Source organism: Corythoichthys intestinalis, chromosome 21, assembly GCF_030265065.1.
Source record: "Corythoichthys intestinalis isolate RoL2023-P3 chromosome 21, ASM3026506v1, whole genome shotgun sequence".
Taxonomy (NCBI): domain Eukaryota; kingdom Metazoa; phylum Chordata; class Actinopteri; order Syngnathiformes; family Syngnathidae; genus Corythoichthys; species Corythoichthys intestinalis.
In genome coordinates, this window is record NC_080415.1 from 33017525 (window position 1) to 33044921 (window position 27397).

At 37.2% G+C, this 27397-nt stretch overlaps 1 protein-coding gene across 1 annotated transcript in view; it reads right to left on the reverse strand.

Moving 5' to 3' along the window:
* Positions 1-20015, reverse strand: part of pde6c (phosphodiesterase 6C, cGMP-specific, cone, alpha prime) — a 34607-nt gene extending 14592 nt beyond the window's left edge. Inside the window, exons 1-11 of the mRNA XM_057826050.1 lie at positions 19284-20015; positions 12436-12588; positions 12275-12364; positions 6572-6712; positions 6439-6513; positions 6298-6362; positions 5243-5309; positions 5092-5139; positions 4879-5028; positions 189-332; positions 42-107 (exon numbers count right to left, since the gene is read on the reverse strand). Coding sequence (XP_057682033.1) covers positions 42-107; positions 189-332; positions 4879-5028; positions 5092-5139; positions 5243-5309; positions 6298-6362; positions 6439-6513; positions 6572-6712; positions 12275-12364; positions 12436-12588; positions 19284-19751 — 1467 coding nt within the window. The 5' untranslated portion in view covers positions 19752-20015. The remainder of the gene's footprint in view (positions 1-41; positions 108-188; positions 333-4878; positions 5029-5091; positions 5140-5242; positions 5310-6297; positions 6363-6438; positions 6514-6571; positions 6713-12274; positions 12365-12435; positions 12589-19283) is intronic.
* Between the last annotated feature and the right edge of the window lie 7382 nt (positions 20016-27397).

Below are 27397 nucleotides of genomic sequence, written 5' to 3' on the forward strand. Positions count from 1 at the left end.
GTAAAGACTTCTTTCATCCTGGACAATCTAATCAGTCTTACCAATAGTTTGTACATTTCCTTTTGGTCACAGTCCTCAGGCTCACTATTGAACTTTTCTTTAGTGTTCTGTGGATCAAGTAGAAACAATATGTCAAGCATACTTTTACATTGAGAACTGTAATTGGGATCTGGAACCAATGTACTGACCAGGATGGACTGCAGCTCATCGGTCGTGCACTTGGTCTGGTACATGAGCATCTCCTGAGCGATATCTTTCCGGTGCTCCATGTGGTTGAGTTTGTCGTAGGTGTCGCAGTTGAGCACAGACCACCCCAGGAACTGGGTCAGCGCCTGTACAGGATGTCAAAAAAAAAATGAGTATGAAAACAAAAAAGACAGGCTCGGAGCAAGCGGAGATGAAGGGAAAGGATGTGAGGGAGTTACAAGGATACTCTGATGTGTCACCAACTTTATGTAATTGCCTCATTAGCGAAACAACTTGCAAATTTGTTTGGATACTTTGAAAGGGGAAGCTGATGTGCAGCACAATCATTTTCACAACTTTTTCTTAAATAATGTGCTCATTGTTGGAAATGAGACTGGGAATAAATAAACCGTGTCATTTGGACTTGGAGGTTTACAGTAACACTTGGAAACCTTTCAATTTTGGTCGATTTTAGCGACACCGATGGACAGAAGTGGTAGTGTTTTGGCTTTTATCCCATGGGGACCAGTGTTGCGTTTCCTATGAGGACTAACGCACACCTGCACAGTGTCGTAAAATCATCAATCAATCAAAAATCAATCTCCCGGTCGCCAGCAGATGGATTAAACAACATTTGTTTCCAGCGGCTGTCCGAAGGATGAATATTAATAAGGTAACAAATAGAGATGTGGGTCCGATCACGTCATTTTCAAAATATCGGAATCGGCAAAAAGATATCGGCCATGCCTTTTTTAATATATATGTATATATTTTCTAATTAAATCGTTTTCTCATTGTATTTACTGTTACAGACATAATATGTTACACTCATCCAGAGTCTTTAGGCTTAAGGTAGGCGCTGCACGACCCATTCACGCATTGTCGCGCTCAATCTGTAATGTTTTACCAATATAGAGGGATAAAAGGCAGCGTAAAATGAGTAGAGTGAATTTTGGCAGCCTTTGGAGCCTTTTTTTATTTGGCTAAAGCCTTACAATCTCTCTCCCTATGATTAGAAATATCATGGGAAGCAATGTGGGGAAGCAAGGTAGCAATTGATCTTTTTCTTAACACCTTATGTTATTTCCCAACGCAGAGAAGATATATCAATTGGTAGCACTACGCACAGTCATGGTTCCACTTCCCATCATGCATTTGGGCATGGCTGCAGTATAATTTACTGAAAGCTCAACAAATACACTAGATGGCAATATTTAGTCACATTATACAAAGTCACAAGTCTTTCTATCCGTGGATCCCTCTCACAGAAAGAATGTTAATAATGTAAATGCCATCTTGAGGATTTATTGTCATAATAAAAATACGGTACTTATGTACTGTATGTTGAATGTATATATTCGTCCGAGTTTTATTCATTTTTTTCTTAATGCATGGCCAAAATGTATATGATCGGGAAAAAGTATCGGGAATGATTGGAATTGAATCGGGAGCAAAAAAAAAGCAATCGGATCGGGAAATATCAGGATCGGCAGATACTCAAACTAAAACGATCGGATCGGGAGCAAAAAAAACATGATCGGAACAACCCTAGTAACAAATCCAGTTGTATTTGAACAATAGAATTTGACGGTTAGCAACCATGTGGCTTAGTGTGGCTAACCCCCCTACCCGGGCCAATGTCTATTCTGTATATCTTGGTAGCCTCCCTTTTTCCCCCTCCTCTGACAATACTTTTTGTCTTTTTTGTTGCTCTGCCATCTGTGCAGAATTCGCGCGAAAGCATCTATCACCATTGATGATGATAGATGTCCAATCGTATGGCTTTTTTCATCATTTTGCTGTGAATTTGAATGAATATATAAAAATAAATGAAAAAGAAACTATTGTTTTTGAAGTTCTATCACTGTCAATGGCTCTAAAACTTAATCAGTGGCTGCCAAGGGCGGACTGGCATACGGGGATTTCCCTGGTGGGCCGGTGGTCAAATGAGCAAACCCTAAAATTAGCGCACCCACGTAATTCAAACATTACGGTAAATGCATCCCGACCGAGCGGCGAGACAGTTGACTTCTGTGTGCTCGCGTTGTTCTCCTGAGTAACGGGCTTTTTTAGTAGATGGTAGGTTACAGTTGTGATTTTTGTGGCACTGTAAATCTAAAATAAAAATAAATAAATAAATAAATAACTCTAAGCACTGGCTAAGGTTGGTGAATATTAGTAGTGGACCTCTCTGACTACTCCCGTACTTAAAACTATGCATTTTTACAGTACCAGTACTTGGGAAAAAAATTAAAAGTCCTGCATTTGAACTTTAATCAGGTTACAGTTCTCATTTTCGTGGTACTGTAAATCCACAATTCTGAATAAGTTCTGGCCAAGGTTGGTGAATATTAGTAGTGGACATCTCTGACTACTTCCGTACTCAAAACGATGCATTTTTACAGTGCCAGTATTTGAAAAAAGAAAAGTCCCACATTTGAACTTTAATCAGGTTAAAGTTCTCATTTATGTGGTACTGTAAATCCACAATTCTGAATAAATTCTGGGCAAGGGTGGTGAATATTCGAAGTGGACCTCTCTGAATACTCTCATTAGTCAAAACTATGCATTTTTACTGTACCAGTATTTGGAAAAATAAATTAAAAGACCTGCATTTGAAATTTAATCAGGTTACAGTTCTCATATATGTGATACTGTAAATCCATAATTTTGAGTAGGTTCTGGCCAAGCTTGGTAAATATTAGTAGTGGACCTCTCTGACTACACACATACTCAAAACTATGCATTTAACTGTACCAAAATGTAGAAAATTTAAATTAAAAGTCCTACATGTATGCTTTAATCTGGTTACAGTTCTCATTTTGTGTTACTGTAAATCCACAATTTTGAATAAATTCTGGACAAGGATGGTGAATATTAGTAGTGGAGCTCTCTGACTACTCCCCTACTCAAAACTATGCATTTTTACAGTACCAGTATTTGGAAAAATGAATTAAATGTCCTGCATTTGAACTTTAATCAGGCTACAGTTCTCATTTATGTGGTGCTGTAAATCCACAATTTTGAATATGTTCTGGCCAAGGTTGGTAAATATTAGTTGTAAACCTCTCTGACTGCATACTGTACATACTCAAAACTATGTATTTTTACTGTGCCATCATGCAGAAATTTTTTATTTAAAGTCATACACGTATACTTTGATCAGGTTACAGTTCTCATTTTTGTGGTACTCTAAATCCATAATTCTCAATTTGTTCTGGTTAAGGTTGGTGAATATTAGTAGTGGATCTCTTCGACTACTCCCGTACTTAAAAGTATCCTTTTTTACAGTACCAGTGCGTTAAAATTCCTGCATTTGAACTTTAATCAGTTTATAGTTCTCATTTATGTGGTACTGTAAATCAACAATTTTGAATAAGTTCTCGCTGTGATTGGTAAATATTAGTAGTTGACCTCTCTGATTGCACTCATACTCAAAATTGCATTTTTACTGTACCAAAATGTAGAAAATTTGACTTAAAAGTCCTATATTTATACTTTAATCTGGTTACATTTATCATTTTTGTGGCACTGTAAATCCACAGTTTTGAAAAGGTTCTTGCCAAGGTTGATAAATATTAGTAGCGGACCTGTCGGACTACACACACACACACACACACACACACACACACACACACACACACACACACACACACACACACACTCAAAACTATGCATTTATACTGTACAGAAAATGTTGAAAATTTGAATTAGAAGTCCTACATGTGTACTTTGATCTGGTTACAGTTCTCATTTTTGTGGTACTGTAAATCCACAGTTTTGAATAAATTCCGGACAAGGATGGTGAATAGTAGTAGTGGACCTCTCTGAGTACTCCCATTAGTCAACACTATGCATTTTTACTGTACCTGTATTTAGAAAAATTAAAAGTCCTGCATCTGAACTTTAATAATGAGGTTACAGTTCTCATTGATGTGGTACTGTATATCCACAATTTTGAATAGGTTCTGGCCAAGTTTGGTGAATATTAGTGGTGGACCTCTCTGTCTACTCCCGTCCTTAAAACTATGCATTTTTACAGTACCAGAGCATTAAAAATCCTGCATATGAACTTCAATCAGGTTACAGTTCTCATTTATGTGGTACTGTAAAGCCACAATTTTGTATAAGTTCTGGCCAAGGTTGGTAAATATTAGTAGTGGACCTCTGACTGCACACATACTCAAAATTATGCATTTTTACTGTGCTAAAATGTAGCATCGAATTAAAATTCCTACATGTATACTTTGATTTGGTTACAGTTCTCATTTTTCTGGTACTTTAAATCTACAATTCTGAATAAATTCTGGACAAGGATGGTGAATATTAAAAGTGCACCTCTTTGAATAATCCCATTAGTCAAAACTATGCATTTTTACTGTACCAATATTTAGAAATTTTGAAATTAAAGTCCTGCATGTGTACTTCGATTTGGTTACAGTTCTCATTTTTGTGGTACTCTAAATCCACAATTCTGAATAAGTTCTGGCCAAGTTTGGTAAATATTAGAGGTGGATCTGTCTGTTTTGCCGATTGGATAGCTTCCAACACCTTTCATGAAGTGGGCCGGTCTTTCAACGACCCCCAGGCCACTCCCCTACCCCCAGTCCGCCCCTAGTGGCTGCCATTGACGCTGATGGACATCTAATCTATTTAAACTGATCATCAGAGTCTCGCGACCGATTGACCGACCTCAGTGATCTGCTCGTCGTATTCGTCGAATGGCTTTCCGTCTTTCCGGTTGAAGAACGTGGCGATGCCCACAATTTCCTCCTTTTTGTTGACGATTGGCAGCGACAACACATTTTTGATGACAAAACCCGTCTCGTCCACCGCCTCTTTCTGCGGGCGAAGTAACGTTTTAAGAGGAACCAAACTGAATAAACTAGTCTAGTGTGGACGCACCTGAAAAGTGAAGAAATCATCTGCGGCCACGTTCATCATGTTGCAAATCTGTAAAAGATTTTGTTCAGTGAAAATTGATGATTGAGCGTTTTTTGGGCAGGAAAATTCAGCGACACTATCGCTTTTATTCAATGTGTTTTGAGGGACTTACAAAGCCGTTCTCTGCCACGTAGGTGGGAAGTCCGCTAACCAGAGCCCAATGATCTGCTGGAGGACCCCTGAAAGAAACAAATGGCAATTTAGTTTCATGAGAAATTGTGTGCGCAGTTAATCTCATGGTGACTTTTTTGGTCCAAAATGTGAGCATGAAATAAAGTGTCATTGGTGGGGTTAAAAATGGTCAAGTTTTGTATGAAAAAAAAAGTAAAAACGACAGGTATTTTCCGAACATGTTCAAATGTAACGTGAATAGAAATAATTTGAACCAGTGTTGTTTTCGTCAACGATGACTATAACGAAAATATTTTGTCGCCGAACAATTTTATCATGATGATGACGAGACGAACAAGCTACAAACGTGTCATGGGAGACTAAACCATAACGAGACGAATGCCAGCTTTCGTCTGTCGAGACAAGAACCAGATGAAAATGCGCAATAGTTTCCGTCACATGTTCACAATGTGTGACATTTTATGTGTAGTTAGCCTCCATCGTAGCAGTGTTTTGTGTCGCTCATTTGACGTGCTGCGACCCCCAACTCACTAGAGTTCCAAAAAAATCGATTATTACATGCATCGCGATTCGACACGTGACGATTCGATTACGATTCACAAAGGTTCAAAAACGATGATTTTCCCACATAACTTTATGACAGCGGCTCGTAGCGGAACGAAATTCAAGACATGTCTGCCGCCCAGCCACCGTTAACGGACGCACGCACAACGTTATGATGGATGCTCCCAGTTACTGGGAGAGATTTACTCCTTTTTAAAAGACTGGACAATAATGGAAAAATCTAGCGGAATCAAAAAGTAAAATAACATAACAGCGAGGCTACATGAAATGCACTGATGAGCAAAGCAGAACCTGTTCACTTTTATTTCACTTTTATGGCCAGAACTTTTTGTTCCCGTCTCATGGAATAATAGCAAAATTAATCTTTCAAACACAGTGCTAATCCACCTTGGACTGCGCGGCCTTGGGCGAGGTCAGCGCTAAACTGATGGATTGTATTGTGCAGGTGCCGCATGCAATTATGCCACTCACGGTATGACTTTAATTTCTTCCTTGCCCTCCAGGAGGTAGTCGATGATCTTGTAAAAGATGACTTCCTACATTTGGAAAAAAAGAAGTTAGCATACGCCAGCCAAAAATGAGCGAGACGCATCTTTGGGAAGAGTTCTTTACCCTTCCGTCTGGCGTTTTCGGGCCTTTGTAAGGTTCCACATCTCCCAGTTTCACCGGCCATTCGTCGTAGAATTCCTATTGGGGGCAAGCGCGGGTAAGGTTATGCTGGAGGCGTTCTATCCCGAAGACAAACCTTCTCTTTGGTCATATCCAAGAGGCCCACTGAGTATCGCTCGCATTGCAAGTAGGTCCTGACGGTGTAGAGCGCTTTGTGGAACTGCCTCTCGATGTCAGTCAACTCTTCAAAAACTTTACTGGCAGACCACAGCAGCACCTGGAGACCAAATACATTGTTGGACAACTATTTTGAGAGTTGATCCATTTTTTTCAAGACCAAAAAAAACGTTCAAATCCTTTTTTATAAGCTTCTTAATGTATTGACTTACATTGTCGGTGATACAGTTGTGGTCAAAAGTTTACATACACTTGTGAAGAACATAATGTCATGGCTCTCTTGAGTTTCAAGTTAGTTCTACAACTCTTGAATTTTCTCTGATAGAGTGATTGGAACAGATACTTCATTGTCACAAAAAACATTCATGAAGTTTGGTTCTTTTATGACTTTATTATGGGTGAACAGAAAAAAGTGATCAAATCTGCTGGGTCAAAAATATACATACAGCAGTGCTAATATTTGGTAACATGTCTTTTGGCCATTTTCACTCCAATTAGGCGCTTTTGGTAGCCATCCATAAGCTTCTGGCAAGCTTCTGGTTGAATCTTTGACCACTCCTCTTGACAGAATTGGTGCAGTTCAGTTAAATTTGATGGCTTTCTGACATGGACTTGTTTCTTCAGCATTGTCCACAAGCTCAAGTCAGGACTTTGGGAAGGCCATTCAAAAACCTTAATTCTAGCCTGATTTAGCCATTCCATTACCACTTTTGATGTGTGTTTGGGGTCATTGTCCTGTTGGAACACCCAACTGCGCCCAAGACCCAATCTTCAGGCTGATGACGTTAGGTTATCTTGAAGAATTTGAAGGTAATCCTCCTTCTTCATTATCCCATTTACTCTCTGTAAAGCACCAGTTCCATTGGAAGCAAAACAGCCCCACAGCATAATACTACCACCACCGTGCTTGACGGTAGGCATGGTGTACTTGGGTTAAAGGCCTCAACTTTTCTCCTCCAAACATATTGCTGGGCATTTTGGCCAAAAAGCTCGATTTTTGTTTTGTCTGACCACAGAACTTTCCTCCAGAAGGTCTTATCTTTGTCCATGTGATCAGCAGCAAACTTCAGTCGAGCCTTAAGGTTTCGCTTTTGGAGCAAGGGCTTCCTTCTTGCACGGCAGCCTCTCAGTCCATGGAGATGCAAAACACGCTTGACTGTGGACCCTGACACCTGTGTTCCAGCAGCTTCTAATTCTTGGCAGATCTGCTTTTTGGTGATTCTCAGTTGAATCTTTACCCTCTTGACCAATTTTCTCTCAGCAGCAGGTTATAGCTTGAGTTTTCTTCCTGATCGTGGCAGTGACAAAACAGTGCCATGCACTTTATACTTATAAACAATTGTTTGCACTGATGCTCTTGGGAACCTGCGGCTGCTTTGAAATGGCTCCAAGTGACTTTCCTGACTTGTTCAAGTCAATGATTCGCTTTTTCAGATCCATGTATGTATATTTTTGACCCAGCAGATTTGATCACTTTTTCTGTTAACTCATAATAAAGTCATAAAAGAACCAAACTTCATGAATGTTTTTTGTGACAAAGAAGTATCTGTTCCAATCACTCTATCGGAGAAAAACCAGAGTTGTAGAACTAACTGGAAACTCAAGAGAGCCATGACATTATGTTCTTCACAAGTGTATGTAAACTTTTGACCACAACTGTAGATGAAACCGAGTTACTTTAAAAATCAACTGTATTTGTATTAACTAAACAGTAACGTTAACATTTAACCACTTAGAACACTTAAACTAAGGAAACCCATCAACAACCTCACTACGGTTCATTCGGCTATGTATTTTACAAATTTACTCAATAGCTGCCATTGACGGCACTAGATGTCCAATCCATTTGAATTGGGAGTGGCTGGCGTGTATCGGTTTCAAATCCTAAATTGGCATATTTCTCAACAGAATTTGGTCAGGCTGCATAGTTTTGTAACCGTGCAGTGTTGTTTTCGTCAACGATGACGATAACGAAAATATTTCGTCAATGAACGAAGCATGTTTTTTTTCTCTTTTTTCCCCAAAATTATAATAATAAAAAGAATGTTTGTGGATATTTTAATAAATGGTTTTTAAGCACTTCAAATGTAATAATTAGGATAAGTTTAAACATATTACTGTCCCACCGATTTATTTTTATCCAAGAATAATGTAGAAAAATCCTTGTCTTTATTAAATGCTTCATTGAGTGAGTCCACTCCAATCCGCTCAAGCTGCTCACTTACACACAATGACACAGCAACTGTTTAACAAGTTCAACAATGATTGACATATGCAGCGCTTTGAAGTTTCGGCTTACAAGCTTCTCAAACCTTAACGCGTGTCAATCATCGTTAACTTTAACAAGCAACTCCTGTTGCCTGACCAAGAAAAGCAGCATGAGGGAGAGTGAGAGACTATGTGATAGTTTTGGGAGAGCTCTATAAAATACTTTCTTTTTAATTTAAAAAAATCACAATGGACTGAGGGCGCGAAGTTTGGAGCGCGAAGTAGCAAGGGATTACTGTAAATCAAACAAAGACGAATCGTCACAGAATATCGTATTACTGTCCAAAGAATTGATGATGCAATATACAGTTATGAAATATTTGCTAGCCCCTTTTCGCCACCCTATAAATATTTTTTTTTAGCTCCGCCCCAGTCGAAAACTCTAGACATCCAATCCATTTAGACAGGGAGAGGCAAACATGGCAGCCGATGACTTAAGTGGCCCCCCAAAGAAAATCTTAAACAATTTCTCAAAATAATCAATGGACGATCAAAATACAGTGGTATGAAAAAGTATCTGAATCTTTTGGAATTTCTTACATTTCTGCATAAAATCACCATCAAATATGATCTGATCTTGTCAAAAGCACACAGATAAAAAAAAAAAACTGCTTTAACTAAAACCACCGCAACGTTCATAGGTTTTCATATTTTTTTAATGAGGATAGTATGCAAACAATGACAGAAGGGGAAAAAATGAGTAAGTGAACCATCATATTTAATATTTTGAGGCCCCCCCTTTGGCAGCAATAACTTCAACCAGACACTTCCTGTAGCTGCAGATCAGTCTGGCACATTGATCAGTACTAATCTTGGCCCATTCTTCTCTACAAAACTGCTGTAGTTCAGTAAGATTCCTGGGATGTCTAGCATGAATCGCTGTCTTTAGGTCATGCCTCAGCATCTCAATAGGGTTCAAGTCTGGACTTTGACTTGGCCACTCCAGAACGTGTATTTTGTTCTTATGAAACCATTCTGAAGTTAATTTACTTCCTTGTTTTGGATTATTGTCTTGCAGCATCCATCCTCTTTTGAGCTTCAACTGTCTGACAGATGCCCTCAGGTTTTCCTGCTAAACATCCTTCTAAACTTTTGAATTCATTCCTCCATTAATGATTGCAAGTTGTCCAGGCCCTGAGACAGCAAAACAACCCCAAATCATGATGCTCCTTCCACCATGCTTCACGATGGCGATGAGGTGTTGATGTTGGTGAGCTGTTCCATTTGTCCTCCACACATGGCGTTGTGTGTAACTCCCAAACAATTTAACTTTGGTTTTATCAGTCCACAAAATATTTTGCCAAAACTTCTGTGGAGTGTCCAAGTGCCTTTATGCGAACATTAAACGAGCAACAATGTATTTTTTTTTAGACAGCAGTGGCTTCCTCCGGGGAGTCCTAACATGAACACCATGCTTGGCCATAGTTTTACATATAGTTGATGTGTGCACAGAGATATTGAACTGGTTGAGTGATTTCTGTAAGTCTTTAGCAGACACTCTTAGGTTCTTTTTTACCTCTCTGAGTATTCTGCGCTAAACTCTTGGCGTCATCTTTGGTGGACGGCCAATCCTTGGGAGAGAAGCAACAGTGCTAAGCACTCTCCATTTGTAGACAACTTCTCTGACTGTCGACTGATGAACATCCAGACTTTTAGAGATGGTTTTGTATCCTTTCCCATCTTTATACAAATCAACAATCCTTGATCGCAGGTCTTCAGACAGCTCTTTTGACCGAGCCGTGATGCACATCAGACAAGGCTTCTCATCAAGACAATTCTCACCAGGTGTGTGTTTTATAGTGGGCAGGGCAGCTTTAAACCACTCATCAGTGATTGGGCCGAGTAATCGGATAAGGACCGAACGGTATAATTTAACCAAAAAAATAAATAAAAAAATGAGGATCTATGTACAACAAAAGAATAATTGGCTAACTTAAATAGAAAAAGTCTGCTACCTTAAATGCTATAAAATGTTAAAAAGTTTTTGTTACAATGCTTTTAACAATTGGTTCAGACACATATTCCCACAAAAAAGCGGCTAAATATACCTATAAACCAAAGTATGTATGCATTAAAAAACATTAGCTCAAACAAAAACTTAGCTTACGTTGGTCTTAACAGGGAGCAGTTGGATTCAACCATGTGAAAAGAGGCAGACCAGATGGCAGTGTATCCACCCTAATCAATAAAACTAAATGCGAACACTTTCAAAATAAACCATTACAACGCCACTTTAATTAAACGAATACTCGAAGCAACAAAATGTAATTTGAATATTTTGTTTTTTATAATCGAATACTCGAGTTAATTGATTAATCGTTGCAGCACTAGTTTCAATTGCTCTTTAAGTCTCCTTAGGCAGAGGGTTCACTTCCTTATTTTCCCCCCGTCTGTCATTGTTTGCATACTACCCTGATTAAACTATGAGAACCTTTGGTTGGTTTTAGTTAAAGCAGACAATTCTTACCAGGTGTGTGTTTTATAGTGGGCAGGGCAGTTTTAAACCACCCATCAGTGATTGGGCCCACACCTGATTTGAAATGTTTGGTAAAAAAATGGTTTCAATTAGGGCTGCAGCTTTCGAATATTTTAGTAGTCGATTAATCGATGGACTAGTTAGTTCGAATAATCGAGTAATCGGATAAGAACCGAACGGTATAATTTAACAAAAAAAAAAAAAAAGAGGATCTATGTACAACAAAAGAATAATTGGCTAACTTTGAATAGAAAAAGTTCGCTAGCTTAAATGCTATAAAATGCTTAAATTTTTTTTTTTTTTTTTTTTAATGCTCTTAACAAATGGTTCAGACACATATTCCCACAAAAAATGGCTAAATATACCTATAAACCAAATTATGTATGCATTAAAAAACACTAGCTCAAACAAAAACTTAGCTTACGTTGGTCTTAACAGGGAGCGGTTGGATTCAACCATGTGAGAAGAGGCAGACCAGATGGCAGTGTATCCACCCTAATCAATAAAACTAAATGCAAACACTTTCAAAATAAACCATTACAACGCCACTTTGATTAAACAAATACTCGAAGCAACAAAATGTAATTTGAATATTTTTTTATAATCATATACTAGAGTTAATTGATTAATCATTGCGGCATTAGTTTCAATTGCTCTTTAAGTCTCCTTAGGCAGAGGGTTCACTTATTTTTCCCACTTGTGTCGTTGTTTGCATACTATCCTCATTAAAATATGAGAACCTTTGGTTGGTTTTGGTTAAAGCAGATACTGTTTTTTCATCTGTGTAGTTTTGACAAAGATCAAATTACGTTTGATGGTGATTTTATGCAGACATGTGAGAAATTCTAAAAGGTTCAGATATTTTAATACCACTGTAGTTGCCGACTGATTTGATCATCAGTTAGTTGTCGAGCTTACCTGACTCCTCCTAGACTCCACGTTGAACATGTAGGTAGTGTGATGCTGCAGGGCGATGACGTGCGCGAAGGTCATGTACTTGTGGAAGAGCTGAGGAGCACATTTTACAGATTACAGCCCCGGTATTAGCGCGGCAAATATCGCATTCCGATCCGTCGTACCGCTTCGTCCTCGGCTGTGAAGTGAGGAGCTCCGATCTTATTGAGCGCCGTCACCACTCCCAGGCACTCCTTGTCAGCCATGAGCGGGTGCGTCAGCATACATTTGGTCTTGTAGCCCGTCTGCTTGTCCACAAAGTCGCTGAACTTTTTATTCTGCGAGAACGTTTGACATCAGTTACCCATTTAATCCCGTGCGGTTTAATTAAGGACGCAACATCGATCACCGCCGTTTCTATATTTCTTCTCCAAAATGAATCTCATCTCGCCCGCTTTCATAAATAAACGCCGATTAGTTGTCTTGCCAGTAATCAACCTTGATGACAGACAACACTGAATGATGAGCCAGGAATTAATCACGGCGTTTAATTACTTTTTACCAGAAATCAGTGCGACTCTGATTGTATAATGTCATTTGAGTAATGATGAAGCGGGCCATAGAAAAGTCCTTAAATGCCTCTTATTTTATTCGACAAATTGAGGCATCAACGTCCATATTTTCGAGGAGAAATAATTTAACCGGTGCGTGGAAGTTTAGCTTTTTATAGCCCGTTTAAGAGCATTAGCGCGGCAAGTGGACATCGATGGTTAGCCGATGCAACATTTAGATGACATAAGACTGAGAGAGTACTGTTGGCATCTCTAGTAGACGCCCAATCCATTTGAAGTGGAAGGGTGGCAGCGAATGAACGAACGTTAATTCGCTGCCACCCTTCCACTTCAAATGGATTGGACATCTAGCGCTGTCAATGGGAGCCAATGAGTAAACAAAGGAAATGCAAAAATATCCTCTATTACTATCAAGAGTACTTCAAAATTAAATTTACCCAGTGACTGTAAATTTCTGGGGACCTGTGGTCGCCTAAACATGAACAAATGAGTATTGATACTTTTTCAATCAACAGATACAAGATTTTAGTATCAATACGTCGATACTTTTAATTTGCGCACATGACTATAAGCCGTCACCCACCAAATTTGACACGAAAACGGCCTTTGTTTATAGATAAGCACTTTATTTGACAGCGGCATCATAAGACCAAATGAACCACCATGAAGCTTTGAACCAATTGTGCAAAGCTTCATTGTGTCAATAAGCTTCAATTTGGCCATCATTGTTCTCTTGGGGGAGACAGTCAACCTCTGCTGCCACCTGCTGTCAACACTGTTGCCGTCCAACTTGCCTCCTAGCATGTTTTGCAGCGCTACAGATGTAAATAACGAATCAAAATTTATGTTCCGTGCTAATTATTTCTTCAGTTGCTGTTCTAGTTTTTTCATTCATTGCTAGTTATGGAATTGGGTAACACCTTATTTGACAGCGGCATCATAAGACTCTATTAAGACAAAATGAACCACCATGAAGCTTTGAACCAATTGTGCAAAGCTTCATTGCTTCAAAAAGCTTCAATTTGGCCATCACTGTTCTCTTGGGGGAGACAGTCAACCTCTGCTGCCACCTGCTGTCAACACTGTCGTCATCCAACATGCCTTCTAGCATGTACTGCGCTAATTATTTCTTCAGTTGCTGTTCTAGTTGTTTCATTCATTGCTAGTTATGGAATTGGGTAACACTTTATATGACAGCGACCTCATAAGACTGTATTAAGACCAAATGAACCAACATGAAGCTTTGAACCAATTGTGCAAAGCTTCATTGCTTCAATAAGCTTCAATTTGGCCGTCACTGTTCTCTTGGGGGAGAAAGTCAACCTCTGCTGCCACCTGTTGTCAACACTGTTGTCGTCCAACATGCCTCCTAGCATGTATTGCAGCACTACAGATGTAAATAATGAATCAAAATGTATGTTCTGCGCTAATTATTTCTTCAGTTACTGTTCTAGTTGTTTCATTCATTGCTAGTTATGGAATTGGGTAACACTTTATATGACAGCGACCTCATAAGACTGTATTAAGACCAAATGAACCACCATGAAGCTTTGAACCAATTCTGCAAAGCATCATTGCTTCAATAAGCTTCCCTTTTGAACGGATGTAAAAGATCCGAGCTGAACATAAATAGAGTTAGTGACAAAATTTGCCGGATGACACTTAATGACAACTATCATAAGCATTCATGAATGCCCATGATAATGTCATGTCATAATTCTGACAGTCTTATGGAAGTCTTATGATGCTGCTGTCAAATAAAGTGTTAAATATTAACCCAAATAAATCAACAAATAAGCCGCACTGGAATATTAGCCGCAGGATTCAAAATGGGAGAAAAAAGTAGCTCATATATTCCCCCAAATTTTGGTAACACTTCATTTGACAAAGGCATCATGAGACCGTCATAATTATGACATGACACAGTCATGAGCATTAATGAATGTCACCAACTCCATCTACTAGTATGTCCGGTCCAGATCTTTTACATCCATTCAAAAGTGACATAATTTTCCGGATGACACTTAGTGACATCCGTCATAAGCATAGGCGGAGTTTGAGTGGAGGTAGGTGGGGTAATGCCCCGCCCCCAGGCCGAAAAATATAATTGCATGTACAGTAATATAGTATGAATTTAAAATAAAGACCTAGACAGTAAAATGTTGACTATAAAAGTTGTAAAGCTATAAAACAAACAACAAAAATGAATGAAATGAGCAAGAATCCTACAAAGTATTTCATAATGAGTCCAAATTATTTTTTTAACAGATTATGTGACTCGCATCTTAGAGACGGTCCTTTGCTTTGCTTTGCTTAGCCAAAACCATCTGAAGGTAGATTTGTGTCTTTTATTATTCAATTAAAAAAAAAAAACAACTTCAAAAGATATATTTTCAACAGAAAAAGTCACTTCAATCAAAAAAAATAAAAGGGGTTTGAATGTAAAAATACATTTGAGACTTAAAAAACGCCTTTGAAAACTATTTTTCTTTGATCAAAATTTTTTTTTAATTACTTTTTTCGATTGAATTTATGTTGTTTTGCATTTGGGCCAAATTTTGGCTAGGACGTTTGTGTCTTTGTTACTCAATCAAAAAAAAAAAATGTTGCTTCAAAACAATATATATATATATTTTTAAATAAAAATCACTTTAAAAAATTCAATCACAGAAAAAAAAGTTTAGAACACAATTTTTTTAAAAGTGAGAAACGTTTTGAACGCACTTTTTCTTTGACTGAATCATTTTGAGACAAATGTTGCACTTCGCTATTGGTCAGACACGTTTGAGTGACAAGTGGCTACACCAACGGCGTATTTCTGAAAGCTTGAACAATCAAGAATCGTGCCCACCAGTCTGAAATTTATTTTTGAGTTCAAACCCATTTTTTTTTTGATTGAAGCAACTTTTTTGATTGAATAATAAAGACACAAATCTACCTCCATAAAACTACACCTTCTGGCAAGATGGATATTTGGAATTTCTTTAAGCCTAAGCTTTCAAAAGCTTCCAACAACAACTGAGTGGAACAAAGGATTGAACACAAACAATGTCAAGATGTACGTATATATGTACATATAGTAAGTTAATTTTATTGCTGGCACTGCATTTCAGGGTTATCAACATGATTTGCTGACTGTCCCACAAAAGTTAACTCCACCTATGGTCATAAGCATTTATTAATGCTCATTACAGTGTCATGTCATAATTATGACGGTCTTATAACGCCACTGTCAAATAAAGTGTTACCAAAAAGTCAAAGTTACATTTGACACTTCAGCATTTTCTGGCAAAGAAGAGAAGTCATGGTTCGTCCAGGTCCTGAAGTTAAAAGCAGCCCCAGAAAACACACCAAATTTGATACATTTATCAGATAATGTGCTACAGCGATACTGAGAGTATCAGAGTACAGTAATAACACAATAGCTTTGTTATTGTCAAGATCATGAGTGTGAAACACCTTTTAGTCGCGGGTCAGATTGTAGCTCTGTTTCGTTCAGCTGCCATTAGGGCTGCCATGATTAATAGGCTAACCGATTAGCAAAAACAATTTTAGTCGCTAAATTGTTTAACGACATTCTTGACCTAAAAATGTTTTTTAGCCTCTTAATCACAAATATTCTTGTTTTTTGTTTTTTGTTTTTTTTTTTTAATTGCCCTATTTTTATAACAACAACAAAAAAACACTTATAGGGGGAAAACAGTAAACATCATTCACTACTAAAAATGTATTCATCAGCGATTTTAATAGTCTTTTTTTTAACTACAGAAATTTTATTTGAATTTTATTTTAGTGAAGAACACAAAGTCCACGCACATGATTTACTTTCATGGGCCACACAAAATAATGTGGTGGATCAGCTCTGGCCCCCAAGCCGCCGATTTGACAATATAGTCAAAACTGACGGATTTTTCCGGTAAAATGGTTCATCCAGGCACTGACATTACAAAGCAACCCAAAAGACCCACCACGTTTTATTAACATTATCACAATATATCGGATAATGATGTGAAACACCGTTACCGCGAATACACTTGGCTAAATGTCTTTTTTTAATTTTTATTCATTTTTAATCAATATTTTCATGAAAATCCAAACAGCGAATAACACTTGTTTTTATTATTATTTTTAATCTATTGCTTTTGCTGTGTTGTTGTGATATGGACATTGAGTCTGTTAATAAAGCTATCTATATCTATCCATGTACTCTTTTTTTTTTTTTTTTTAAGTACCGTATTTTTCGGACTATAAGTGGCACCTTAACATAAGTCGCACCAGTCAAAAAATGAAGAGGAATAAAACATATGGCGGAAAACACTCAGGTGACTAGAAGTTCTGCTCCGAGACCCCCAATTTGGCCAAATTTCAAAATTGTCCTATATGCATGTTTGATACATCATTGGAAAGCTTAAAATCTAAATTTTCTAGGGGAAGAAGTTTTTTTTTTAACAGGAGGGCATTTAATAAAAAAAAAAAAAAAAAAAAAAAATTAAACAGCAAAACCCTAACTGGAGGTGGCACGCGAGAGCATAAATAAAGACGCCATGATTTTAACGAGATACTATCGCGTACTTACCTCTTTTCGATCAAAAACTCCAGTTAGCATGTCTCACCGAGTGTCAAATAACAGCTGTGAATGGCCACAGCCGGATTTTGGGGGATTTTATAGGTGAATCATGGTAATATAACAAGGGTCGCGATGCAGAAATTGCAGACATTAAAGACATAAGGAGTGGTCGAGATTTTCATTTTGATATATTTACCCTTTTAAACATTTTTTTTCAATTTTCCTTTGTTTGAATTGATTATTTATCATCGAAAATATTGGGGAAAATGCGACAGTAACGAAAAAATACAATTAAGCGATAGTTATGAGGTAGATATCCGTGACTTTTTTACAGACACAAATTTTTTCATTGTGACGTAATTTGTTTAAAAGTTTAAAATATGCGAGTGAATAATTTTTGTCGTTTTTTTTTTTTTTTTTAAACTAAATATTAAACATCAATTAATGATTCAAAGCTAAAAATGGCAGACATTTCAAATAATAAATACGATTACTTATCTTCATTTTATGGCTAGGTTGAAACAAAAGCGGTTGCGCGACGTCTGTAAACGGGGGTTTCCAGGGTAAAACGGACAAATTAAAAATAGTTCGGGGACTTATTGCGCCATTAATCTCCTATGGCAGGGTATAGACATACTGCTCATCCAAACATAACAGTTTATTTTAAAGAGGGGTGCAAGAGCAGAAACTGCTTTTTCAGCCTTGTGTGTTTTCCGCCACATACATTTTAGAGGGCAAATTTATTCGATAAAATCCAACATCAAGACCAGACAAGTCATCTTGAAAGGCAATTTAAAATAAAAATAGAACAGAGAACAACAGGCTAAATAAGTGTACGGTATGCTAACGTTACCTGACACTTAAACAATGAAATGAGAACGTTAAATGTTAAACGGAACATAGCTATTAAGAGTTATTCAGATAACTACAGCATACAGTACATGCTAACAAGTTTAGTGTCACTCCAAATCAGTAAATCCGATAAAATCTTGATCTTCGGTGTCACTTTTAAAGTCGCTCCAGTGTATAATTCGCACCCACAGCAATGAAAAGAAAACTGCGATTTATAGTCCGAAAAATATGGTAATTGGTATCAGTTTTTGGCTTCATTTTCAGTTTTCAATTTGGGCAAAGATTTTTTTGTTTTTGATTTCAGTGCATTCTAGGGCTGTCAAATTTATCGCGTTAACGGGCGTTATTTAATTTTTTAAATTAATCACGTTAAAATATTTGACGCAATTAACGCAGATGACCCGCTCAGACAGATTTAAATGACAGTACAGTGAAACGCTCACTTGTTGTGTTTTATGGAGTTTTGTCGCCCTCTGCTGGCGCTTGGGTGCGACTGATTTTATTAGCTTCAGCACCCATGAGCATTGTGTAAGTAATTATTGACATCAACAATGGCGGGCTACTAGTTTATTTTTTGATTGAAAATTTTACAAATTTTATTAAAACGAAAACATTAAAAGGGGTTTTAATATAAAATTTCTAAAACTTGTACTAACATTTTTCTTTTAAGAACTACAAGTCTTTCTATCCATGGATCGCTTTAACAGAATGTTAATAATGTTAATGCCATCTTGATTTATTGTTATAATAAACAAATGCAGTCCTTATGTACCGTATGTTGAATGTATATATCCATCTTGTCTTATCTTTCCATTCCAGCAATAATTTACAGAAAAATATGGCATATTTTATAGATGGTTTGTATTGCGATTAATTTTTAAGCTGTAATTAACTCGATTAAAATTTTTAATCGTTTGACAGCCCCAGCGCATTCCTAATCGGTAATACCACGATATATCAGATAATGACGTGATATTGCGTTAGGTAGATATGTTGGCCTACTCAGCCTTTAACATACAAACACCCGGCAACGTCAACTCACCTGGGAAACGTCGGGAACATTTTGCGGCTTTTTGGAGGAAGCGGTAAATCCCACGATCCCCATCTCCAGGGGGAAGACAATCTCGGTCTGGGGGTGCACCAGGTTTGTCTCGTATTTGGAAGTCGGGGTGACGTCGAAAAGGGACGTGGCCAGTTCAGGGGTCCCGTTCCTGGACCTACATACGTAATAGCTGACTCTGTCGGCCTGCAAGATAAGGGCCACCCTCTGCAACACTTTGTGGAGCGACTCCTCCACTGTGCCTTGCTTCTGCATGGCCTGCACCAACTCGAAAATGATGGCGGCCTCCTGCACCGAGTTAACATCCTTGAAAGAAGCCGTGTCCTTCACCTGGAGGGTGGCGGAGAAAGCGGCGGTCAGGGCCTCCGCCCGCACCTTTTTGTCAAAGTACTCTTTGGCAAACTGCGGATTATTGTCCAGATATTTCTCCACGCTGTCTTTATCCGCCATTATTGCAATTCTTCAAACTTGTTAGGGAAATGAAAGCAAAAAAAAAAAAAAATTTAAAAAACAAAAAACAGTCCTACAGAGGCGAGCGCATCCTCCTTTGCGGTGCCTAACGGGAGTCAGTAATGGTGTCCCGCAAAGCAGCGCGGCTTAGAGGCTGAAAGGATCAAAGCGGCTGCTAATTAATGTGACGTCAGGCCATTAAAAGCCCAGCTCTAAGCGTCCTTAACCCCGGCAAATCCCGCCGATGGCGCTTCAGGTGGGATGTGTCTGAAAATCGAGAGGGAAATTGATACCACCGTGTTGAAGGGAAGTCATGCTAACTTGAGATTTGAAGTAGGCATAACTTAAATTAAGTTCTCTTTAATAACATGTTGAGTATTTATAACTGAATTCATAACAAATTCTGAATTTCTTTTGTTCCCCCACTATTTCATTGCCTGTCATTGACAAGAATAGACATCCAATTTATTTAGGTTGTGAAGACTGGCTTTGAATGCTCATCTTTAAGTGCAGTGCCATTGACAGCACTAGACGTCCAACCCATCTTGACTAGGAGTGGTAAAAATGAATTGGATGTGGTCAATGACAGCTAAATAAATTTACATCACTATCATTTTACACAAAACTCCAAAAATGAGCTCCATGCTCAATGTGGTACACATAAGGACTCGGGACAAAGGATGAGTCAACTTTAATCCATTTTAACTGGCTGCAACTGTGATATAGTTATTGCCACCAAAGGTAAGTAACAGGTGCTGTTAATTACACAAACTAGAGAAGCATCTTATGATTTTTCAAATAGTGCCAATACTTTTGTCCAGCCCATTTTTAGAGTTTTATGTAAAATGACAATGATTTCACTTTTTTCCCCATTCTCATTTTTGTTTTTTTATGGCAAGTGGAATAAATGAAGATGTTATTACCAAAGAATTTGTAATTGCAATCAATTTGTGATAGAAATTGAGCATTATCTGACAGAAGGGCATGTGTGCCATTCATTAGCTGATTTTAAGGGGGGGGCAGGCCCCCCCCCCTGTTGGCCGAAAAGTGTCAATGCATGTAATTCACTTTCCTATATATATATATAAGTTGTAAAGCAATAAAACTGCAACAAAAATGAATGACTTAAACAAAAAAATATATTTTTATAATGCGTCAAAATTATTTTTCAAACAGATCATGCGAGTAGCAACTGAGACGGTCATCTGCTTTAAATATGAATTTCAGGAAAAAAAAAAATATATATATATATATATATATATATATATATATACAGTATATTTATTTTTCGAATGATTTTTTTTCTTTGATTGAAATTTTTTTTTTGGGGGGGGGGGGTGAAATGATTTAGACACAAATGTCCTACCCATAACATATCACAAACACAAAAAGGATTGCTTCAATCACAGAAAACTTTTTCGGTGAAAAATTAGGTGTTCAAACGCAAATTTTTCTATCTCAAATATTTTTTCGCATTCAAAAATTGTTATGTTACGGCGTTATTTATAACGCCGTTATTCCCAACACTGCTCATGGGTGTGTGCTCCTGAATTTTTTCCAAGGCTGACAACAAGAGGCGCCTTCACTCCAGCTTTTATAAGCCGCGACGGTTGCACAATTATGAAAAACACATCTCACCTGAGGAATTTGCAGCTTGGAGAACACCTGGTTTATTGTCAAATTTTTCATGAGTTATGTGCTGGTGAACTTGTTTTTCGTGACTTGTAAAGAACGTATTTCACTTCGAGTTCTTGGTAGTTTTCATGTCTGACAGCATCAAATGATCAATTGCCTGTCTTGTTTTTAAAAGTTTTAGATAGGAGTCCCTGTCGTAACTTACTTATGTAATAGTTCATGTTAAAAAATGAGATGGTTTGTAATAACTGTCAAGACCGATTTGATATTTTGATATGGAATGCTGAACTGTGTGTCAGAATAGGGCCTCATTACTATAGACTGAAGTGCTTTTCTTTTTGTGAACATTATTTTTTTGGGGAGAGATAGGAATATTATTTTTGTTGTGCTTTCACTAAACGATACTTACAGTGTATGTTTGTTGTGAAGGAGTTGCCAATAAACGGCGCGGTCCAAAGAAGGCCTGTCCACTGGCCTCTACTGTATAACATATATTTGTACGTATCTTACCCAAAATACAACAAGAGAGTAAGAGACACATAATTGCCACTAAAAGAAAGAAAACTTACCGAAATATGTGTGGAGTACAAATACCTATTTGCATTGCATTGTGAATAGAGCAGAAACGTCTCACAACTACTAATTCTCCCACGTTTAAAAGAAATAACATGAGTATGGAACGGCGCTGCCCCCAAGCGGCCGGTGGCATTCTCTTCACTCTTAATGTCCATAAACGGCCTCATATGATGTAATCTGTTTGAGGCAATATGCGAGATGGTCATTCACCCAAGCGCCAGCAGAGGGCGGCAAAACTCCATAACAACGAGTGAGCGTTTCAGTGTACTGTCATTTAAATCTGTATGAGCGGGACATCTGCGTTAATTGCGTCAAATATTTTAACGTGATTAATTAAAAAAAAAAAAATTAACGCCCGTTAACGCGATAATTTTGACAGCCCTAATCAAAATATATATTATCAATTTTAAAAAATGTGTTTGAATGGAAAAACAAAACTTGAAACAAACAAAAAAAATGCATGTGAAAGCTATTTTTCTTTGATTTAATTTTTGGGGGGGATTGAACCAATTTTTTTGATTGAAGTAATGTTGATTTGAGTTTGGGCCACATTTTGGCTAGGCCGTTTTTGTCTGTATTATTCAATCAAAAAATAAGTTGCTTCAAAAAATATCTATTTTCAAAAAGAAAAATCACTTCAATCAAAAAAAGAAAAACTTTCAATCATAGAGAACGTTTTTGAATGCGAAAAAATATTTGAGATTGAAAAACTTGCATTTCAACACTTAATTTTTCATTGAAAAAGTTTTATTTGATTGAAGCAATCCTTTTTGTGTGTGGGCCATATTACGGGTAGGACATTTGTGTCGAAATCATTCAAGCCCCCCAAAAAAGTTGCTTCAATCAAAAAAAGAAAAACTTTCAATCACAGAGAACGTTTTTGAATGCGAAAAAATATTTGAGATTGAAAAACTTGCATTTCAACACTTAATTTTTCATTGAAAAAGTTTTATTTGATTGAAGCAATCCTTTTTGTGTGTGGGCCATATTACGGGTAGGACATTTGTGTCGAAATCATTCAAGCCCCCCAAAAAAGTTGCTTCAATCAAAAAAAAACAAAAAACAATTTTTCAATCAAAGAAAAAAATCATTTGAAAAGTAAAATTAGCCTCCCCTAATTTTTTTTTTTTGGGGAAAATTATATGCAAAGCAAATGACCATCTAAGGTGCTAGTCATATGATCTGTTCAAAAATAATATTTTTTTTGTTCACTTCATTCATTTTTATTGCAGTTTTATTGCTTTACAACTTTTTTTATATACATATATAGGAAAGTCAATTTCATGCAATGATAATTTTCGGCTACCAGGGGGCGCCTGGCCCCCCTCACCCTCTTAAAATCAGCTTATGTTACTAACATTTCATTTCAAATCTGTAAATGACTGCAACCTTAACAACAAAGATATTTTCAACTTTTAAGTGAAATTTTACGGTTTCAGCCTTATCTTTTGGTGTTTTCTCATCAGCACCCCTTAAAATTCGCCAAACTGAAATTCCACAATGAAAAATTATTAACAGAAAAGTCTGAATTTAAAAGCCTCTTGATAGCAAATATTTTACTTATATATATATTTTTTATTTATTTGTATTTTTTAATAAAAAGGCATGAAGGAGTAAATTGTAAATATTATTTTTAGATATATATTTTCTAGATACATACAGTATATATTAAAAATATTTACACATATATATATATATATATACACACACGCAAAGTAGTTATAATATTTTATTTTTTGTTTACATTTTTTGATAAAAAACAAAATAGGGATAAAAATATTAAAATACTCTTTATTTTTTCTAACCGGATGAAAAAATACTGTATACTAAATAATCTCAAATTTCTGTAGTCCCCAATCTTTCATTAAGGTATACAGACATTTTACTTTAGCGAGAAATACAAAGTCTATGCACACACTGAAAACAGTAAATATTGTATTTTTTGTTTGTTTGTTTTTGCTTCAGTGATTTACATTCTTAGATTTAAAAAAAGGGGAAATAACATAAATATCACCATTATTATTATAGCTTTATTGAAAATAATTTAAAAAGGTAACTATTCTTTTTGAAATGTTAATTTATCACAATATTTAAAAAAAAAAAACAAAATAAAGGAAAAATTCTGATTTCTGTAGTCCTCAATCTTTCACTAAGGACTACAGAAAAAAAATTGTGAAAAAAAGTTGATGTGCATGATTTACTTTTGCAGGCCACAAAAAAATTGTTTAGCGGGATGGCTCTGGTCCCCGGGCCACCAGTTTGACACCAAGTGTTAAAGAGACATGCCTGCTGTCGCTTTCTGTAATGAAGTCATCATGGAAGTCTCTGTTCTCCAAATTTAAATTGACCAATTAATAGGACTTGGAGCGTCTGAGACCTAAACAAAGATGGCTGTCTATTATTAACCACCCCGCGGGGCGTCTGCTTAGCCGGTCGGCCGCGCGGCAAGTCGAGAAGCGCTGCTCTCTCTCTCCTTTCGTTCGCTCTGTAGGCGGAGATTAAGGTGATTTTAGCTCGGGGAGAGCTCCGCAAGGCGCGGGGGCGGATGGGAAGAATGCTGCAAGTCAATTAGATGCAGTCACACTTTGGGAACGGCTTAGCCGAACTAGTAAATAACATCAAGATCTACAACGATCTTGTGCAGCGTTTGGGATTCGTGGACAATTTTTGCTAGTGTTCTGACACGGGTGTTGGGGAAGTTCCAGCCAGAAATTTACAGCGAAGAATTACATGGAGTAGTGAATTTCAATGTGTTTTGACAACATGAGCTCCCTCTAGTGGAGTATGGAAGAATCACTTAATTTAATGTTTAACTCATTGAGTACCGTATTGGCCCGAATATAAGACGGCCCTGATTATAAGACCCCTCTTTTTCAAGACTCAAGTTTGGAAAAAAAACTTTTTGAACACCAAATGAATTTTTATACACAAAATAATTACAGTAGATCCGAAACAAATGATTATAACAATATATGTGAGAGAAAAAGCATGTTATTTTGTTATTTATTGTTTGTCATGTTATTTTCAAATCTTAATATATGAACATTTAAATATGTAAACTAAATTGCAATCACATTCGTAAATGAATGGCTTCTAGTTTTTGAAATGTAAATAAACCAATCTATTGTGATAGAACAACAAAATTGCAATAACTGCATTAACCATCAAATTGAAGTCTAACTGTAACTGTAGTCTTGAAACAAATTTGAATAAGGAAAAACATTGCAATAAAATAATGCAAACTGGTTAAACCAAAAAGAGAAACTGAGATCTGTCATGACAGAACATCGCTTAAATGATATCTGGCGCCATCTAGCGTCGTGAATGGGTATAATGTCTACACCGCGAATATAAGACGACCCCCTCTTTTTCAGTGTTATTTCAATGCATAAAAACACCGTCTTATATTCGGGCCAATACGGTATTTCAGAGCAATTGAGAATGACTGAGGTCTGCACCTAACGATTATTTCTGTAATTGATTGATCAGTTTATTTTTTTATTTAGGAATTTTTATTTTTTTAAAGGGAACATTCAGACTTATAGACGTATAGGCCACAATTGTTCTCTTTATCTAAAATATGTTATTTAAAACATTATTGCCATTGATTTAAAATTCTATAATATTTAGTACATGTTTTGACCTACGGAGGGTGCAATGTTTTACGTGCGCAATGCACGCTGGGGGTGATGACGCGGTTGGGCTGGGAGAATAGCTGTGCTAGCTAGCAAGCGAAACTAGTATGACGACTGGCATGATTTTGTCACATTCTGCTGCTGGTCAGATTGTTTTATTACAGAGCTGTGGGATGAGTTCCCAGCGTCGTACCTGCATTCAATTCCAGCACATTAGCAGTCTTTAAACCGACCCTAGGCGGCTTGCCGAGATATTAACTTGCTGCCATTTGACAATTTGTATATTCTTTTTTTTCCTTTTCGAATTTTTGTTATTTTATTGATCACGACCTACTGTCAAGGACCCTTTCTGGTGTCTCCCTTTTCGCGGTTGCGTGTTTTTGTGTGTGTTCAATATACCCCTTTACGCAATCCCTATGTTATTATAGTCTGCTTGCTGTCTGAAATGAGCCGCGTTTTTTTATTCCGACGTCAAGCCAGCCGCACTTTCATTTCAGTTGCGTTTCCCTTTCAGGTTTTACCGCACAGAGACCGGCAACGCATGTGGGTTGCGTTTCATGACTCAAATGTCACGCGGAATTACAGTCCTGTGGTCTACGCGCTCATCTGTCGCATGGGAAACAGGGATTTGAATCCCGCTGGAGACCTTCATTTAATTGCTTTTGCTGCTCGTTTTGTGAAATACCGACAGTGCTGTCCTGCTCATCACTTTTCCGTTCAGGTTTAAATTGGAAAGGCAGAACTGACAACATGTTTATGTAGCTAAAGAGCGACACTGTGGTAGCCTGGCAGTGTCGCCCTGTGACAAGACCACACAGAGTGCATTGCGGCATCAACAACAATGGCGACCAACTCGTTAAACTAATCTTACATATTAAAACAAAAACATGAAGAAGGGTTTTAATATTAAATTATTATAACTCATACTAACATTTATCTTTTAAGATTCACATGTCTTTCTATCTGTGGTACCCTTTAAATGACTCGTGAGCTCAGAATAACAAAGAGTTAACAAGCTAAGCTAACTGTATCATGCTCAAATTCTTTTGATTTCAGAATCTATCTATCTATATGTGTACTTTTATTTTAATGAATGGAACTTTGTCTGTGGGTGTGTGTGTCTGTGTGTGTTTGTTCACTATGGACTCCGAAACTGCTGGGCGGATTTTGAGCAAATATATACACACTTGTACTTTATTTTTTGGGGAGTGTAGGCCTCCATTTAGAGTGGCAAATTAATTCCAAACTCCAAAAATTAGCATAGAAAATGCCCTATTTTCGGCAAAAGACACAATCGATTGCAATGTCGCGGTTGGCTTTCAAACTTTACAGTTTCACGTACATATTTAAATGTGCAGTGATAATATGTTGTTGCTTCGAATACTCAACAACAAGATGCAAGATTTAGAAAAACGTTTAATTTTCCAGAATATTCATTTCAGTTGGACATTCATACTGTAGTGACTAGGGGTGTAACGGTACACAAAAATCTCGGTTTGGTACGTCCCTCGGTTTTGAGGTCACGGTTCGGTTCATTTTCGGTACAGTAAGAAAACAAAATGCAAAATATAAATGTGCTAGTTGCTTATTACACACCTTTGTGCTTTCAACAATAGGTACATTAGCATACACAAAGCTAGAATTCTGCTCAAAAAGTAGCGGGTATTTAAAGATAATCCAACAACAATTTGCCTTTCAGACCCCGCGTATTGTTTAGCTTTCTTTCTGAAAGAAAGAAGAAAAAAGAAGTCCTGTGCTAAAGAGAAAAGCAATCCAATGACAAAGATTTTAACATGTATT